Genomic DNA, 19,843 nt, shown 5'->3' on the forward strand with positions numbered 1-19,843 from the left:
AATACCTCTAGTTAAAAAGAAAGACCTCAATGGATGACTGAAGAAACTCTTAAAAAATGGTTAAAGTGAGAAGGAAAGCAAAAGGAGATAGAAACACGGTCAGAACCCTAAATGCAACAATACAGCGACTAGTACGTAGGGACAAAGAGAACTATTACAATAGTTATTGTATAGAAATAGAAGAGGACAACAAAATGGGAAGAACAAGAGCTCTATTCCAAAAGATTAGAGAAATGAAAGGGAAATTTAAACCAAGAGTAGGGATGCTGAATAATCAACAGGGGAACACACTGACTGACTGTGATGAAATAAAAGGAAGATGGAAGCAATACACTGAAGAACTCTATAAAAGAGATGCCCGGATGACAGATTCATTCATAGAAGAACCGTATGATGAAGAACCAGAAATTTTAGAATGTGAGGTGAAAGCTGGTCTTAAAATACTTGGAAAAAACAAATCACCAGGAATAGATGGCATACCAATAGAGTTGCTACAATCTACTGAGATTGAATCTGTCCAAATTTTGACAAAAATTTGTCTAGCAATATGGAAAACTAAACAATGGCCCACCGACTGGAAGTGTTCAATATACATCCCAATTCCAAAGAAAGGGGATCCCAGGGAATGCAGTAATTATCAAACTATTGCCTTAATATCCCATGCAAGTAAAGTAATACTCAAGATTCTACAACAAAGGCTCTTACCATATATGAAGCGAGAAATGCCAGACGTCCAAGCTGCATTTAGGAAGGGAAGAGGCAACAGAGATCATATCGCAAACATATGTTGGATAATGGAATGGACCAAGGAATTTCAGAAGATAATCACCCTGTACTTTATAGATTACAGCAAAGCCTTTGACTGTGTAGATCATGAAAAACTATGGAATGCTTTAAAAGAAATGGGGGTGCCACAGCATCTGATTGTCCTGATGCGCAACCTATACTCTGCACAAGAGGCTACTGTAAGGACAGAATATGGAGAAACCGATTGGTTCCCCATCGGAAAGGGTGTGAGACAGGGGTGTATTTTATCACCCTATTTTTTTAATCTATACATAGAACATATAATAAGGAAAGCGGGATTGAACCATGATGAAGGAGGTGTGAAAATTGGAGGGAGAAATATCAATAATTTAAGATATGCAGGCGATGCCATACTACTAGCAGAAACCAGTAATGATTTGAAATGAATGCTGATGAAAGTTAAAAAGAAAGTGCAAAATCAGGACAGCAGCTGAATGTCAAAAAGACTAAAGTAATGACAACAGAAGATTCATGTAACTTTAAAGTTGACAACGAGGGCATTGAAATTGTCAAGGATTATCAATACCTTGGTACAGGCATTAACCAAAATGGAGACAATAGTCAAGAAATCAGAAGAAGGCTAGGACTGGGGAGGGCAGCTATGAGAGAACTAGAAAAGGTTCTCAAATGTAAAGACTATAGTCAGGGTCATTCAGACCATGGTATTCCCAATCTCTATGTATGGATGTGAAAGTTGGACAGTGAAAAAGAACAAATTAAACCAGAATTGTCACTAGAAGCTAAAATGATGAAACTAAGGTTATCATACTTTGGACACATAATGAGAAGACATGATTCACTAGAAAAGACAATAATGCTGGGAAAAACAGAAGGGAGTGGAAAAAGAGGATGGCCAAACAAGAGATGGATTGATTCCATAAAGGAAGCCACAGACCTGAACTTGCAAGATCTGAACAGGGTGGTTCATGACAGATGCTCTTGGAGGTCACTGATTCATAGGGTCGCCATAAGTTGTAATCGACTTGAAGGCACATAACAACAACAACAACAACAAGGGATTTCTAAACTACTGTGGTATCTTATTCAAAAGTCACCACCATAATACCACTGAGATGAAGATCATATGAAGTGTGATTGAAACCTTGGAGTTGGGGAAAGGGGAAGTAAATGTTGCATTTTATGACATATGTATTTTATATATACACAATCTCAAGATAACTTTTGTCCATGAAATATTTTTTGTTTTGCTATATAGACATAATAGTGTTAACTATGAAAAACATTACAAAAAGTTTTTTTTAATTTAACAAGTAGAAAAATATTACTAGCTTACATAGCAATTACGATTCTAGTATTGTACAGAGGTAATTTATAGATTTTACAAATAAATTATATCTTAAATGCCCTCCTTTTCTAAATGTGCCTTGGAGCTTGCAGGCTCCCCAGTTGCTTATCTCTATAACTTATGCCCATTTTCAGTGCCAGTCAAATGTTCTGCCAATAAGCTCGAAGAATTTCTGATTAGGTTCATGAAAATATCCATGTAGTTTTTCAAGTAAAGTAGGATCAACTTTGGGGTGCGTTCTTCCTTTTGACTCATGTAAGCACCTATCCCTACCACTGTCCCTTAAGCAGTAAAAGCCTTTTGTTTTATTGAAGTAAAAGTTTGAAGCATTTATTTGAGGTGATAGATTTAAAAATCTTTCTACTTTGACTACCTCTGAGAAGGGATCTTTGATTAGCTTATCCCCATCCACAATGTGAATGTGATCCAGAGGAAAATATTTCAACCAATTTTGCATGTGAACATAATATAAGCTCCTGTTTATTGCTTTGTAGTTCATATTGAGTTCACCATTTTTAACCAGAAATTCTTCAATGGAGGGATACGGCTTATGTTTTTGCATGTGATTAAAGAACACTTGAGTATAGTCCGACAACACTCTCTCAGTTGGATCTCGTAAAATAAGGAGCAATCTGATAAGTTTGTTCATTCTATGAACTCTTTCAGGCACTTTTGGTGAGGTGAAATATGCTGGGGTTTTCTCCACAGTTATCTGGTATGGATAAGAGAATGGCATTTGATTAATATACCATTGCAATCCATTTCCATAATGCTCTTCCCAGTCAAAGAAGTGGACTTCACTTTCTGCGGCTGCTACATCTGGATGGAGGCTTAACATCTCTAGTAAGGCTCTTGTTCCACCTTTTCGTACACCAATGATGATGGTTTGGGGAAGTTGCTGGAGTGTCTCTTTAGGATGAATGCTTTCACTGAAATCACTTTTCTTAAAAGACTCTTTCTGAGTAGTGGCCTCAGCTTTAGAGCTGGCAGCTGGTCTAGAAGGCACTGCCTGAGGTTGAACAATAAGCAATACTGCTCCCAGCAGAAAAACTGCCATGACAGAAGTCCAGTCTTCTCTCGCACTATCATCAAACAGGACACAAAGAGACCATCACTAGGAAGCTGAGGCCTTCTTTTTGAGCAAAGATGTATTTCTTAAGCAGAATATTCACTAAAAACAAAAGAAAAAAGCAGGTTATAAAAGTCAGTTCAGCTACTGCACCTATGCTCATCAGTATTATTTTTATTTGAACACAACAGTAAGGAGTTTTGTCTAACTTTCTTTCACTTATGAATATTCAACCAACCCAGAGAGAAATATTTGTAGATTTTCTTGTCCTTTTGGGGTTTAGAATATCAAAATTTCTATTTCAGGTCTTAAGGATGCACTGATACAAGAAGCAAATCTGTTCTTATCTGCCTGGATTCTCTCAAACATTTTATATCATTATTAACAATGTGAACACAACCAGTTTGTGAATATGCAACATCACATACGTTCAAGAGGACAAAGTAACTGAAATATAGAGATTTCTTGTGAAATAGTAAAAATGATGTTAATATGTGTTTGTACAGGAAGTTGATTGGGATGTGTAGCACAGTGGGAGAGCACCTGCCCTCCATGCAGAAGGTCCCAGGTTCAATCCCCAGCCTCTCCAGGCAGGGCAGGCAGAGGCCCCTGACTGAAACTGTAGAGTGCAGCTGTCGTTAAGCGTAGACAGTACTGAGCTAGATGAACCAATGGTCTGACTTAGGAAAAGGCAGCTTCCTACTTTCCAAAGCATCAAAGCAGACAGAACAGTCCATTCATATTTTAAATTAAAATGTTAAACTAAGTTCTAAGTAAAATATGCATTGTTTTGAAGAGATCAAAAGTAGTATGACTGTCAGAAATTCTAATATATGCCCTTAACATTTAGTACGCCTAACAAATTGTCTTTTTTTCTATTGCAGTCAAATGTGCACATCCATCTACCTTATGACAAAAATGCACCTCTAAAGTTTGTTTAATATCAATCAACAATTATTTCCCATATATAAATCTTGACAAAATAAAATGAGAAATATGATTAAAATCGTGATTCCACACAAAACTGCATGATTGGCATTTCTATATAACATCTAAATCAGGAATCTAAAGATGCTTCCTCTCAGACTATCTTCTCTGAAAGGAACTTTGCACATGCTCTGAAGTCCAAACAGCAGACTTGGACTGGGCAGGCTATCAAACAGAGGACTGCCCTCTGTAAAGTAGGACACATCATCCCAGAGGGCACATCCCAGGTTTCTACAGAACTGGAAGCAGAAGAACTATGCTAGAAAAGGTTATTTAGGGCAGGACAGCCAGCGATAGTAGCGTGGCCCCTGGGGCAGCATAAGGGCATGCCAGACGAATTAGGACAGCCTAACATCTAACGTGCTGCAGAGCTTGGAAGATTACTTTTGAAAAGGAATAAATTACAATTACTGTTACATGGCCCCTAAAAGGAATAAATTACCATTACAATTACAATGGTTTTGAAAGGAATTGATTACTTTACCGTTACTCAAAAGTAATCATTACAATTACACTTAAGTTACTTTTAAAAAAACTAAAGAACTACAAGGCCTTGGCTGCTGCACACTTAAGTCGCCTAGAACAACATTAAAAATACACACAGAGGGGGGTGGTAGTAGAATAATTCTTTTTATCCATAAGATAGCAGCAATGGTCTCTCTGCTGGGAAGGGAGACAGAGGCCACCACTCAAATCTTTGCACATCAAATTAAGTGCACCCCCCCTCCCACAAACACATTCTCAGCCAGCAAGCATAATCTCTCTCATTTAACCACCTCCAGACTCTGCCCTGCCACCTACTAAGGGACACTCACTCAAGCAAACATTTTCCCCTGAGATGCAAAAAAGTTGAAACACTGCAAATGCAGCACAGTAGCCAGGGAGGGCCGCTTTGTGTGCCAAGTGCAAACACAGTATTTTCTCTCTCTCTCTCTCTCTCTCTCTCACTCACACACACACACACACACACACACACACACACACGTATCATCTTTCACCTCCACAGTTCTTTATCTCCATTCTGCTGCTGCCTCCTTCTTTATCCATGTTCTTGCCCTCCGGCTCCTTTCTCCCTCCACTCCCTTTTTCTCCACCACTGTCCATTTTTTTAAACAATTGTTTTCTCCACTCCACCCCCATCTTGCTCTCCACCTCCTTCCTCGTCACCCCCTACCCACCTACAGAGCACCAGGGAAGAGCGACACTGCACAGAAGCCCAGTTTGAGGCACATTTTTTTCATCCACAAATCAGAGGAGCAGATCCCCTGCTCCCCACCTAAGTAACGCCCAAAAGTAATTCTGGAAACATTACAATTACTCCTCAAAAGTAATAAAATTACTCCTTGTTGTATTACAATCAAAATGTAAAGGAATTACCCAGTAATTCCTCAAGAAAGTAATGAATCACAAGTAATTCATTTTTTGTAATTAATTACTTCCAAGCTCTGTGTAGACGAACAAAGCCAGCAGGTTCTGGTGAGTTCCTTGGGTCTGCAAAGAAGTCGAGTGGAATGGCAGATTTCTGCCATCTCCAATGTGCTACATCTATTGATAACTAGATCGTATTATGCAATTGGTATTATTGACTTAATGGTCATGCTATTTTTAATTTTATGTTGTTTTGATTTATCTGTTTTATGTACTGCACTGTATATTTCTTTGTAATGTGTATTAATGCTGTTTACCGCTTTGGGGGCTTTGGGCTAAAAAACAGCATATAAATAAACTATACCACACCAACTATACTATAAATGCTGCAGATCTATCAGTTATCTTCCAGCTCATGAGAGAGACCTTTCCAGAAATCATGTTCATAATTATATATCACATATGTCAATAATTCACTCCTTTGATGGCGTGGGTCAAGAAATTCATGCTGAATCTGTCTATCAATAGCTACTAGTGCCTTGATTTATATTTGAACCCCCATGTTCAGTGATGCCACTGAATACTAGCTGCTGAGAAGCAAAAACAGGCCAAGGGTTCTTGCCTTTAATCATGCCCCACTGATAGGCTTCCCAGATGCATCAGGGAAAGAGGATGCTGGAACCTCAGTCTGATCCAGTGGGGCTCTTGTGAAGACATAAGTTTCCTTTTTCCTCATGAGAAAGAATTCCAGCCATTTGTATGGAAAATTGAATAGTATAAGTCAGATATATTGCTGGGGTTGGAGTCAATGCTCGCCCTGATCATTGTTTTTTCTTTTCATTTCTTGTTTTTTTAGGGGGGGGGGACAGATTGCCCAGTCCTCACTCTTTCCAGCTGCAACCCAAGCACTTTTTCCACACTGAGAACCAAGCCTGCTTCCTATTTGCACAGCCCTATCTAGGTTCTGTTTCTTGGCCATGCTACTGTGTAATGAAACAGAGGAAGTAGTTTTTGATATGTAAAATGGATATAATCCAATATAACGCTTTATAAATTGATTTTGCCCTGGTAATTTTGAAACGAAGTGCTTAACTGGCTTGTAAATCATGTTGATGTTGTTGATCATGTTCATTTAGGCTCTGAAGATACCAGCTTTATTTATATTATCTTTCAGTTTCAGAAATAGAACCAAAATCAAATTCTCTTTCTTTGTTAGGCAATTATATTATTCTTTTTTGAAAAAGCAAAGGTTTATTGATTTCTGTCTGCCATATCCCGCCACAACTATTTTAAAGGCAAAACTAGAATCCACACTGTCTATCATTGTACCTTAAATTTACAAAGAGAGTATCTTCATCTTAATCTGTATCGATAAACTAATGTTAACTGCCAGTCCATTTCCTGTGTAGACTTTTAAAACTCCTAATGTAAACATTACACATAGGGTGTAATATTTTCTGATATGTATCTGCAAACAATGTTCTAGATTTCTGTTGTGTTGCAACTATGAATACACCTCTCGAAAAATAACGATTCATTTTCATGCAACTCGTAATATGACCACTTTAAAATGCCTATTCATGAACTTTAAGTCTATACATGAGGCAAAGTTCTCAATCCCATTGCAGTGTATTCACATGTATAGTTAAGAAACTGGCTATAGAGGCAGGGGAAGGGGGACATCTGAAGATTAGCTGCCCATGTTCTAAACTCATGCTTATCTGAGTTTAGTTATCAAAACATTTAGGTGTAATAGAAATTAAAAGAAAAAACAACTGTGTGCCACATTCATTTTGAGGAGAAGGATGTGAAATGGGTCTCCACCCCCACCCCCCTCATGGTAGTACAGCATCTTCTGCATAGGCAGCTCAGAACTTTTTATGTTTGCTTAGAGGAGTTCTGGACATGCCATATATCGAAATCATTCGCCTAGGCCAAACAAGAGATGGATTGATTCCATAAAGGAAGCCACAGACCTGAACTTACAAGATCTGAACAGGGTGGTTCATGACAGATGCTCTTGGAGGTCACTGATTCATATTGACTTGAAGGCACATAAAAACAACAAACAACAAACTCACCCAGAGGCCAACTAATGCACACAGTAAATTTGGATTGCATTTTGAAACTCATTTCCATTTGCCAGGGCTATCTCACATAAGAACTGTCTTATCTCTGAAGAAGCTGATAGTAAAAGAGTACTCCACCTTCTACAATGAGCATGAAAACATAGGCAGAAAATGGATCTTAGGGACCAGGTGGAAAAATGCCAGGTATCACATATGTCTTTGTGAAAGTAATTTATGTCCATATTCAGACACTGTAATGGTGCAATAAGATTGCCACTCTATCATACAGAGCTGACTATTATCCACTGTATACTAAATCCCAGTAGCATCATCAGAAATTAAGATCAATGTTACTCTTCTGAACAAGGTTGCAAAATAGTAACAGTAAGAATGTCCTGGTGGCTCAGTAAGGGCTATCTGATTCTCAGTCGACATTTGGTATAATTGCAATTTGGCTTAACTGGATTATTGGTGGGCGTGCCAAACTAGTTTGTTAAATTGAGAAGGCCCTCTATTCAAATATTAACTTTCTCCCCAGTCAAGAAAATATATATAAATGCCAATTGTTTGTACAACTACTAGGACACGATAAACAAAATATAAATAAATGTTTTCTATAGAATTACAAGTCCCTGTAAATTATGGTATCTGTATTAGGATCCATTTAGAAATACAGATTCTTGCAAGTTCTAACTTCCTCAAGGAATGAAATAGAAAGGACAACTAGCAGGTTTTTTTTGGTACGGCATGTTCTATTCAGAAATGAATAATTTCTATATTTAAAATGATCAAGAGAACACTTAGGAATTGGACTATTTGTGGTTTCAAAACCCTGCCAGCAGAGAAATAGTACTTGCAGTACAACCAACACAAAACGTACTTTCAGAGAGAACTGCTCTTGAAATGAACAGTAGGAGACTTTGGGTTATATCCAACATTACTGTTCTGTTCATACAACAGACTACCACTTGCACAGTGGAAATTTTTCTTCCTCTCCTCCTCCCTGCAAATCCCAACACACTAGAATCTGCACCAGAAGGTTGGGGACCCTCTGGAGCAGATTCTTGAGGTACATGGGGAAAGATAAGAAGGGGAAGTCTCACTGTGTGAATGGAACTCCACTTGTGCAGCATTGCCCAATGTTTTAAAACAGAATATTTTTTCTCTAACAGTTTTTTTCAGTTGTACCAAGGAGAAGTCTGTTCAGCTAGGAAGGGACTCTCCTTTTGGTGTACGTGTATGCTCACAGTACAGTTAAGAACGTAACAGAAGACCTGCTACATCCTGTTTCTAACAGTGGCCAGGTAGAGGCTTCTAAGAAGCCAAGAGGCAGGGCATGAAATCACGAAATATAGCAGAAGTCTCTGCAAAAACCAATGTGACTTACTTCTAAGGGTCATTTCACAAGTTGTACAGTGGTAAATCTGTGTCACTAAGGACTGCTTCACATATTATGCTATAGGTGTATAAAATCATTTATATTCTGCATTTGAAATGCAAATTTTTACAAGGCAGCTTACATAAAACCATAAAACACTAGTACAATACAACAAAGCATCAAGACAGGATAAAACACAGAAAAGCTAGCATATTTATTATTCATAAGGAATAAGCACAGAAAAGAGGGGGTATGTATGATAAGGTTTCCTAGGGTGGGCATGGAGTCCTCCTGATATTTGCCAGTCTCATCTTCCTTACTAGTCAGCAGAGCCCCTGAGGTTTATCTTAGGGTCTGGGTAGGTTCATGTGGTTTCAGGGACTCCATCATATAATCTTTAAAGCAGGCATTATCAACACAATACCAACAATAATTTTACTATCTGTGCAAGATCCCCAATACCTAATACCTGGTGCATTCACTATAGCTGCCCAATTTCCCTTTTTAAATTTGGATAGAAATATCTGTGGGCTATAGGTACGTTCTTAAACCGCACGGTTTTTTGCCTATTAGTAAATTTCTCTGCTTTTTAATCCAGGAGGTAAGGAATGGGATCCTGTGCAAGTTTGCTGAGAATGGACTGATCATTTGCATGCTTATTGAGTTCAGTGGGATTTACTCCCTTGCAATCATACTTAGGATAGGTGAAACTGACCACATGGGATGGGGAGCCCAGGAGGAGGGAGGGGAGGAAGGGCAGAGGGGAGAAGGGGGATGGGAGCAGGCTGGAGGGGGGGAGAAGGACAGGTTTGATCATTTCCATGTTTATTGAGTTCAGTAGGATTTACTCCTATGCAATCATGGTTAGGATAGGAAAAACTGACCATGGGGGAGGAGGAGGGGGAAGGAGTGGATTGGAGGGGGGCAAAGGAAGGGGGAGGGGAGGGCAGGATTGATCATTTGCATGAACTCTATTTCAGTGGCATTTACTCCCATGCAATCATGCTTAAGATAGGTAAAACTGATCATGGGGAGGAGGAAGGGGTGGGGGAGGAGTGGGAAAGGGAAGAAGGGGATGGGGATGAGGAGGGAGGGGCAAAGGAAGCAGGAAGGAAGGGGCAAGGGAGGGGATAGGAGGGAGGAGAAGGAAGGGTGGGGTTTATCATTTGCATACTTTTTGAGTTCAATGGGATTTATTTCTGTGCAATCATGTTTGAAAATGGAAATGGACAGCCTTCAAGTCGATCCTGAGTTATGGCGACCCTATGAATAGGGTTTTCATGGTAAATTGTATTCAGAGGGGGTTTACCTTCCTCTGAGGCTGAGAGGCAGTGACTGGCCCAAGGTCACTCAGTGAGCTTCATAGCTGTGTGGGAATTCGAATCCTGGTCTCCCAGGTCATAGTCCAACACTGACCCAGGGGAGGGGCAGGGAAGGGAGAAGATTGGGTGGGTGGGCACCGGGCAGAGGGGAAGTCCCTTTCCTTTCTAAAAGGAAAACTTTGTGAACAGTATCATTGCTTTTCAGGGTTTCCCCTACCTTTTATTTTACAGCAGGCACATGTAAGCTCCCACCCAAATTTAAACCAAAGCTGTCCCTGGCCACATCCGTACCAGGCCTTTATTTCTCTTCATGGCAGTCATGGCTTCTCTCAAAGAATCCTGGGAAGTGTGGTTAGTGAAGGGTGCTGACAGTTGCTAGGAGACTCACTGTTCCCCTCACAGACATTCAATTAGAGTGGCTGACTGTTAAACTAGAGCGGTCAGTGGCATAGGCGTCTCCTCTGAGCACCCTTCAGAAACTACACTTCCCAGGATTCTTTGGGGGAAGCCATAACTGTCTCAAGTGAAATCAAAGTCTGGTGTGGGTGTGGCCCCTTGATTAGGTAAGCCAAGCAGCTGTGAGTCTGGCTTTTAGAACACGGACAGTTGGTTCTTACTGAGCATGCCTGACCTTATCATTGAGTTCCAGCCAAATGTTTTAAAATTAATTAAAAATCAGCCAGGCATTTATTAAACGTTTGAACTGCAGAAGATGAAGGTCGGAGTTTGGGGCAAGGCCAGTAATAGGATTACAGGTATTCTGTGAACATGGCTGATTTCTAATGAATTTCAACAGATTATGAGAACTCAGAGAAAAAAGTCCAAAAGGGCACTGGGTTTCCCCCCCTCTCTTTTTAGACTTCGAACTTTCTATTCTCTCTCACTGTTTTGTGTATCGCCATGAAAATTGAGAGGGTTGTTAAGCAAGCGTTTCTGAGTTCAGAACTATAAGTTTTGTAAGGTTTTGTTTGGAAATGAGCTTATGGGAAGCATCAGGATGGCATGGGGGTATTTTCATTTAACATTGCACAATGTGAAAAAATCCACGCTGTATAATTTACAGCGTGGCTGTATAATTTAAAAGAGCCAGTGTACTGCAGTGCTTAGTTGTCAGACTAGGACCATGTATGTTAATGGGATCTTTGAATAAACATAGCAAAGGACTGTGTTTGTGTTATAAATCTTTCTCTTCCCCTCCAATCCTATTTTTAAAGCAATTAGACTGGGCTTACTTAGGTGTCACTGCTTTTTCTTGTTATTGTTATGTGCCTCCAAGTCGACTGCGACTTATGGCGACCCTATGAATCAGTGACCTCCAAGAGCATCTGTCATGAACCACCCTGTTCAGATCTTGTAAGTTCAGGTCTGTGGCTTCCTTTATGGAATCAATCCATCTCTTGTTTGGCCTTCCTCTTTTTCTACTCCCTTCTGTTTTTCCCAGCATTATTATCTTTTCTAATGAATCATGTCTTCTCATGATGTGTCCAAAGTATGATAACCTCAATTTCATCATTTTAGCTTCTAGTGATAGTTCTGGTTTAATTTGTTCTAACACCTAATTATTTGTCTTTTTCACAGTCCATGGTATGTGCAAAGCTCTCCTCCAACACCACATTTCAAATGAGTTTTTTCTCTTATCCCCTTTTTTCACTGTCCAACTTTCACATCCATACATAGAGATTGGGAATACCATGGTCTGAATGATCCTGACTTTAGTGTTCAGCGATACATCTTTGCATTTGAGGACCTTTTCTAGTTCTCTCATAGCTGCCCTCCCTAGTCCTAGCCTTCTTCTGATTTCTTGACTATTGTTTCCATTTTGGTTAATGACTGTGCCGAGGTATTGATAATCCTTGACAAGTTCAATGTCCTCATTGTCAACTCTAAAGTTACATAAATCTTCTGTTGTCATTACTTGAGTCTTTTTGATGTTCAGCTGTACTCCTGCTTTTGTGCTTTCCTCTTTAACTTTCATCAGCATTCGTTTCAAATCATTACTGGTTTCTGCTAATAGTATGGTATCGTCTGCATATCTTAAATTATTGATATTTCTCCCTCCAATTTTCACACCTCCTTCATCTTGGTCCAACCCTGGTTTCCAAATGATATGTTCTGCATATAGATTAAACAAATACGGTGGGGAACCAATCAGTTTCTCCATATTCTATCCTTACAGTAGCCTATAGTGCAGAATATAGGTTGCACATCAGGACAATCAGATGCTGTGGCAGCCCCATTTCTTTTAAAGCATTCCATAGTTTTTCATGATCTACACAGTCAAAGGCTTTGCTGTAATCTATAAAGCACAGGGTGATTTTCTTCTGAAATTCCTTGGTTCGTTCCATTATCCAACGTATGTCTGCGATACAATCTCTGGTGCGTCTTCCCTTTCTAAATCCAGCTTGGACATCTGGCATTTCTCGCTCCATATATGGTAAGAGCCTTTGTTGTAGAATCTTGAGCATTATTTTACTTGCATGGGATATTAGGCAATAGTTTGATAATTACTGCATTCCCTGGGATCCCCTTTCTTTGGAATTGGGATGTATATTGAACACTTCCAGTCGGTGGGCCATTGTTTAGTTTTCCATATTTCTTGACAGATTTATGTCAACATTTGGACAGATTCAGTCTCAGTAGCTTGTAGAAACTCTAATGGTATGCCATCTATTCCTGGTGATTTGTTTCTTCCAAGCATTTTAAGACCAGCTTTCACCTCATGTTCTAAAATTTCTGGTTCTTCATCATACGGTTCCTCCGTGAATGAATCTGTCATCTGGGCATCTCTTTTATAGAGTTCTTCAGTGTATTGCTTCCATCTTCCTTTTATTTCATCTCGGTCAGTCAGTGTGTTCCCCTGTTGATTATTCAACATCCCTACTCTTGGTTTAAATTTCCCTTTCATTTCTCTAATCTTTTGGAATAGGGCTCTTGTTCTTCCCATTTTGTTGTCCTCTTCTATTTCTGTACAGTAACTACTATAATAGTTCTTTTTGTCCCTACGTACTAGTTGCTGTATTGTTGCATTTAGGGTTCTGACCGTGTTTCTATCTCCCTTTGCTTTCCTTCTCACTTTAACCATTTTAAGAGTTTCTTCAGTCATCCATTGAGGTCTTTCTCTCTTTTTAACTAGAGGTATTGTCTTTTTGCATTCTTCCCTGATAATGTCTCTGACTTAATCCCATAATTCTTCTGGTTCTCTGTCAACTAAATTTAAAGCCTCAGACCTGTTCCTTATTTGATCTTTATATTCTTCTGGTATGTTATTTAAATTGTATTTTGGCATTATGATTGCTTTGTTCTTCTTCTTTAGCTTTACTCTGATTTTCGATACGACCAGTTCATGATCTGTACCACAGTCTGCTCCTGGTCTTGTTTTTGCAGAAGTATGGAACTTCTCCATCTTCTGCCCCCAATTATATAATCAATTTGATTCCTGACCATTTGGTGACGTCCATGTGTACAGTCATCTTTTTGGTTGCTCAAAAATGTGCTTGCAGGAAACAGATTATTGGCTTCACAGAATTCAGTAAGTCTTTCTTCTGCTTCATTTCTATCTCCTAAGCCCCATTTTTCCACAGTTCCTAGTTGTTCTCTGTTGCCTACTTTTGCATTCCAGTCCCCCATGATTATCAGCTTGTCTTGTTTTGATATGTGATCAATTTCTTCCTGTACTTCTGTGTAAAATCTCTCCAATTCCTCTTCTGCGTTTGCCGTCGGAGCACAGACTTGGATGATGGTTATGTTGATAGGTTTCAAATTTAATCTCATTGATATCACTCGCTCAGACCTTGCGTTGTAGCTCCTAATTGCTTTTGCTACATCACTTCTCACTATTAAAGCAACCCCACTTCTTCTTAATTTCTCATTTCCTGCATAAAATATTTTGTAGTTGCCTGATTGAAAATGCCCCATTCCCATCCATTTTAGTTCGCTCACACCAAGTATTGTAGTGTTGATGCGTCCCATTTCTTGCTTGACAATTTCTAACTTTCCTTGGTTCATGCTTCTCACATTCCATGTTCCTATTGTGTGCGTCGTACAACTCTGGACTCTCTTTTTGCATCTGTGCGCATCAGCCTCTGGGCTTCCTTTTGGCTTTGACCCAGCTGCGTCATTAGCCACCGTGCTACTCGTACTTGTCCTTTGTTCTTCCCAGTAGCTCGGTGAGTGCCTTCTGACCTGGGGGTCTCATCTTCCAGCACTATCTCGTGTTGCATTTTGGATACTCTGTTCATAGGGTTTTCGTGGTAAGAGATATTCAGAGGTGGTTTACCATTGCCTTCCTCTGAGTTTGGATGCATCTTAGACTGGTGTTTCAGCTTTGACCATTCCACCTTGGGTGCCAGTTTATTGTCAAAACCAGTTGGTCATTGCAGAACATTTAATAAAATAAAATCAGTATTCGTCACTGCTATCATTATGTAGGAAACAATACTGATTTTATTTTATTTCATTAAATGTTCTGCAATGACCAACTGGTTTGAACAATAAACTGTATGCATTTTACATCTCCAGTGTGTGTGTATGGTTTTTCCAACATCCCTATAAGGTAGGGTTGCCAATTGGAAACCAAGCCAGTTCACAACAAGAAATAAATCCTTTTAAAATCCAATAACCATAAAAACAAGTTCAAAACTGTTGGAAAAGAGCTTAAAGTGGCATGATTCTGAATACTGGGTTGGGTAAGCGAAGTTCCTTATCACTTAAGGTTACAGTCCTGTGCACACTTCCCTGTTTGAGTAAGCCCCACTGAATACACTGGGACTTGCTTCTGAGTAAACATGCATAGAATTGCACTATAAATATATTTACAGGTTGTGTAAATAATAGACATCTTTGACAGTCATGCTTATATCAATATTTCTTCATAATATGTCCAGATATGTATCTGATTTCACACTATGGTTGTACATTATTGTTTTCTCTACATTTTGAGTGTGCCCTTCTTCCTTGGGGTGGTCATGGTTCCCCTCTATTGTTTTTATCCTGAGGGGCAGATTAGGCTGAGAGTGGTGAGTAGCCCATTATATTTTATAGCTCATTTCCATTAAAACAATTAATTAAAACGATTTACATAAAGGCAAAGTTTAGTAAGTAGACCCACACAATACATTTAAAGCACATCCAACTCGCATTTAAAGCGCATGACTTTAAGCACATGAATCCTGGGAAGTGTAGTTTTCCCCTCACAGTTATAGTTCTCACCACCCTTAAAAACTACACTTCCCATGATTCTGTGGTGGGTTTAATGCATTTCAAATGTGTGTTGAATGTACTTTAAATGCATGGTGCAGATCTGCTCTAGGTATGCTGTGCATTTGTTAGTTAATTGAAAAGAACAATATTAAAATATACTTTTTTAGACAGGGGAAGGGCCATAACTCAGTGGTAGGGCTTATGCTTTGCATGCAAAGGTCCAAAATTTGTGTCAGGAAAAGACTAGTGCCTGGAATCCTGGAGAGTAAATGCTAGTCCATGTCATCGATACTGACCTAGATAGTACCAAATGGCCTGAGTCGGTATAAGGCAGTTTCCTTTATTCTTAAAAGTAGAAAGAGACCCAAGGGCCACGGTGACTCTGGAATTTATTTATATATTTTACTTACATTTATAATTGTAAAAAACCTCAAAGCAGTTTACATAAGGAATTAAAACAATAAAATTATTGCCAAAAACAGTTAAAGACAGCTATTTAAAAACTTTGAAAAGAATAAAACCATCAATGAATTAAAAACAGATAAAAAACACAATAGCTTCTACATGCCTGGGTAGGCTTGCCTAAACAAAAATGTTTTTAGCAGGTACAAAAAAGAGTATAACGAAGGTGCCTGCCTAATGTCAATAGGCAGGCAGCTCCAAAGTGTAGGTGCTGACATGCTAAAGGATTGATTTCTTACAAGAGCAGAAGTACTATGTGACACTCGTAACATGGAAAGCACACTTTGAACTTGGCCTGGTAGTGAATAGACAACCAGTGCAGATGTCAGAGCAGAGGTATTATGTGCTGATAGGGTCTCACTCATGTCAGCAATCGTGCCGCAGTATTCTGCACTAACTGCAGCCTCTGGGTCAGGGTGTGCTGCATAGGGATTTCTGTGATCTTGCCTGACTGGCTGCCAGGTTTTTTAGTTTTGGTTTTTGGTGAGGAACCCTGTCTGGTTGTGGGATACTGAGTTTTCTGCCTTACTCATAGGAATATTGTTGTGGTTGTTATGGTATTGCATTTAGGAAATCATCACTGTCTTTTGTTTTTCTTTTTCTATTTGCATTTCATTTACTTCTAATCTTACTCCCTTACATCCATAGAAGCAACAACAGTGGTTTCATGCACTCAGCTCAACCCCATTAAACCCACTGATAATGCACCTTGTTGTTTGCATGATGGTTTGTTTCTTGCCCAATAGTGGTAAAAGAGTATTCACATACTGGGAAGTGTGGCTGCAATTGCTGCTGTTCCCAAGCTGCTGCCTGTGAAGGTTGACCACATCACGTATGTTTTCTCTCTGTCAGTTATTACTCACTGGAATTGGGTTGGCTGTCAAAGTGAGTTTATAACAACCCACAGACTAGGCAGGAAAGGGGAGAGAAACGTCTTAATTCTTACTCATTTCTCAAACCTCTCTCTGCAGTGAAGAGTCAAGACTGTAAAGAGGTTTGGACTAGCCACATTAAAAGGCAGGCAGGGAATTCCAGACAGGGGGTTGCCAACTCTGCTTTGATATGAATATCTTTGCAAAGGATCCCTAGTCAATACTTACCAAATAACTGATAGTAAGGAGACAACTACATATATTTTGTGCTGCACAGAGTGCTATGCTGCATGGAGGTGTCTTTACAAGTTAACAAATAAGGTGGTTTATTTTCTAACTATATCAGGCCTTTCTTCTTCATAGAGGAAAGGAACACACTAGTTATATTAAAATGAGAACCTCACAGATCTTGAGTGCATTGGCGTATAAGGCTGCCTTTTATGGAGTCAGAGTACTGGCCAATCTAGGCTCACACTGACTTTCAAATGGGATCTTTCCTAGCCCCCAAACCTGAAATCCTTTAACCATAGATTGATCCTAGCATATTCTACATCCAAAGCAAATGTTGTGCTACTGTGGATGGGTTTACAGCTATGACAAACAGAAGGTTCCCAATTCCATTTGTCTCTTAATGCTAATACAGGCATCTGTGCAGAGAATTAATGGATGAGAGGGAGTGCTTAGCATTCCATCACCTGCCTATTCCAGCTTCTGAAAACATGAAGAGTATGAAGTTCATCTTCTGTCATCTGCAGAATACTGTGTTCTCTCATTTCTCTCATACAGGCCATGAGGAAAACTGCCAGCATGTGCTTAGGGTGGAGATACAGCAAGGAGATTTCCAAACAGAACAGAACTAAGACTGTAGATGCTTAAATTAAAGCAGATCTTACGAAAACTTCTTTTAGTATCACCAAGGAAGTTAATACACCAAGCCCTATTTTGGGATCTCTTTTGGACAAAACCAAGCCAAGTTAAAGGCATTGGCTAGACCATAAATTGGGGCCATACCTTTGAAAAATTAAATAAGTACCAACACATCTAAAGTGTAGCATCACTAGATTGCATCTTATCTTATTCACAAAGTTTACTACCTTCCAGTGCAGCATAATTTTTATGTATCTTTCTGTACCTATGGTCTGGTAGAAAGGCTCCTGCTTAAAAAGCTCCTAATTATGTAACTATGATTAAGTGATAGTTCCTTGCTAGGGTAGCCCTCCACTCCCCTTCCCTTTCTGCTACCACAGTCCAACTCAGCTGATCTCCAGTAAGCACTGATGTTCATAGGTTGCTTCTCTGCACAGGGGATCAACAACACAGCTTCCTCCTTGACACTGAAGTATCTAAGTGGCTGTCAGCTGTCTCCACAATATTTGAACACCCAAGAAAGCCAAACGCAAATGGGGAAAGGGCTAACCAACTTAGTTGCTAGGAGACTAAACTAACAAGTCCCCTACTTCTAACACCTCTGTCAAAAACTCACCAGGTGGCTTTAGGCAAGCCATCCTTTCACAGTCTCAGCTCCCACTCCTGGCAATAGAGGGATAACAATATTGACCTACCTTATAGGGCTGTTGTAGGGTATTGCAATTAGAGCGCATCTGTGAGGCAGGTTGACTATTCTAAAATATTCTATATGAATGCTAACGGTTGTTAATAGTTTTGAAGAAGAGAGTCTTCTGGCAAGGGCAACTTCATACACAGCTGTCCAATAAAATGAAATCTCTCTGTCGCACTCGGCATGAGTGGGTTCCTCTTTTGCATCTGGCTCCCTCATGCGATTTACAAGAGGCCAGCAAGGGTCAGGGGGAGGAGAAGAAGGAAGGGGCAAGCCACTGTTACTACCTGGGCGGAAGGAGGAAAGCCCGTAAACTGCCTCACGTCGCTGAGAGGAAGAAGCCCATCGCGCGCGCACAGCGGCAGACGCTTTTCCTCCTCTCCCTCGGCCAGCTTCTCCTACTTTTGGCACCCCCCCTCCCAAGCCGCTGCTGACCAAAGTCTGCTTTTCGCCGCCGGTTCGCCTTCCCCTCAACGGCTCATCCTCCCTCCCGATGCCCCCCGCACCACACAGCCGGGCGCTCCTGTTCGGTCTCATCCCGCTCTTGGGGTTTTTTTAATGGTTCTGTAATGGAGCCCGCACCTTCAGGCTTCGTCTACCCATCCGTGGGCAGCGCGCACACCTAGTCCAGCCGTCCGCCGGCAGTCTTCCCTCCTGCCTCCTTCTGCCTCCGAATTGCTCCCTCGCGAAAGGCTGTCGCAGCGGCGTAGTCCCCTCCCTGGGGCGCGCGCGCCCCCCAACTTTACAGAGCCACCTGCCCGGCAGATCCTTACCTTGCGACGGAAGAGCTCCGTCCCGCGCGCCAGGCTCCGGCGAGCTCGGCGGCCGGCTTGCTCCTTCTGTGCCATCGGCTCCGGAGGGGCGCGCGCCGGCTGGACTCGCTCGCCTGATTGGCACACCGCACAAGATCTAGATGGACACGCCGCGGCCGGCGGCGACTGCCACAGTGCCAAGCAGGCAGGACGAGTGAGTGAGCTAATCCCGGAGGGGGCGGGAACAGACAGAGGGGGCTGGCACAGGGAGGAGGGGAAGGACAGAGCGAGCAAATGAGCGCCCACTGCTGCCCGCCTCATTCAGGTACACGCACCCCGGTAACATCCACGCCTTCGCTGCACACGCAGGCGGTGTTTCCGGAAGAGGTAGCTGAGTCAAGCAAAGGACCTGTATGGAGAGAGTGACAGGACATATGTCCAGAACTGGATCCTTCCCCCCTCTCGAAAAACCGCGGTGCTGGGCTGAAGCCAGATTTCCCCCCCTCCTGATCTAGGGAACCATAAGTTGGTTCTGGTTGGTTCCTGGTTTCCAGCTCTTTTTTCAGTTCAGAGATGTATAAATAGCCTTCACTGCAAACAAATCCTGATATTTTGAAGATGCTGAGATTGGGTACTAGTTCGCAGTTCCTTATTTGCTCCAAAGTCCAAAACACTAAAAAAGAAGGTTCGGAGC

General features: G+C 40.8%; 1 protein-coding gene across 1 annotated transcript; it reads right to left on the reverse strand.

Annotated features, from left to right (window-relative positions):
* Nucleotides 1-2,129: 2,129 nt before the first annotated feature.
* Nucleotides 2,130-19,332, reverse strand: HS3ST1 (heparan sulfate-glucosamine 3-sulfotransferase 1). Its single transcript, XM_061584046.1, has 2 exons — nucleotides 19,171-19,332; nucleotides 2,130-3,284 (listed from the first exon to the last, which is right to left on the reverse strand). Exon 2 carries the CDS (start codon nucleotides 3,168-3,170, stop codon nucleotides 2,244-2,246), a length of 927 nt encoding a protein of 308 aa, XP_061440030.1. The 5' UTR covers nucleotides 3,171-3,284; nucleotides 19,171-19,332; the 3' UTR covers nucleotides 2,130-2,243.
* Nucleotides 19,333-19,843: the final 511 nt, after the last annotated feature.

Source organism: Rhineura floridana, chromosome 9 (assembly GCF_030035675.1).
Source record: "Rhineura floridana isolate rRhiFlo1 chromosome 9, rRhiFlo1.hap2, whole genome shotgun sequence".
In the NCBI taxonomy this organism is placed as follows: Eukaryota; Metazoa; Chordata; class Lepidosauria; order Squamata; family Rhineuridae; genus Rhineura; species Rhineura floridana.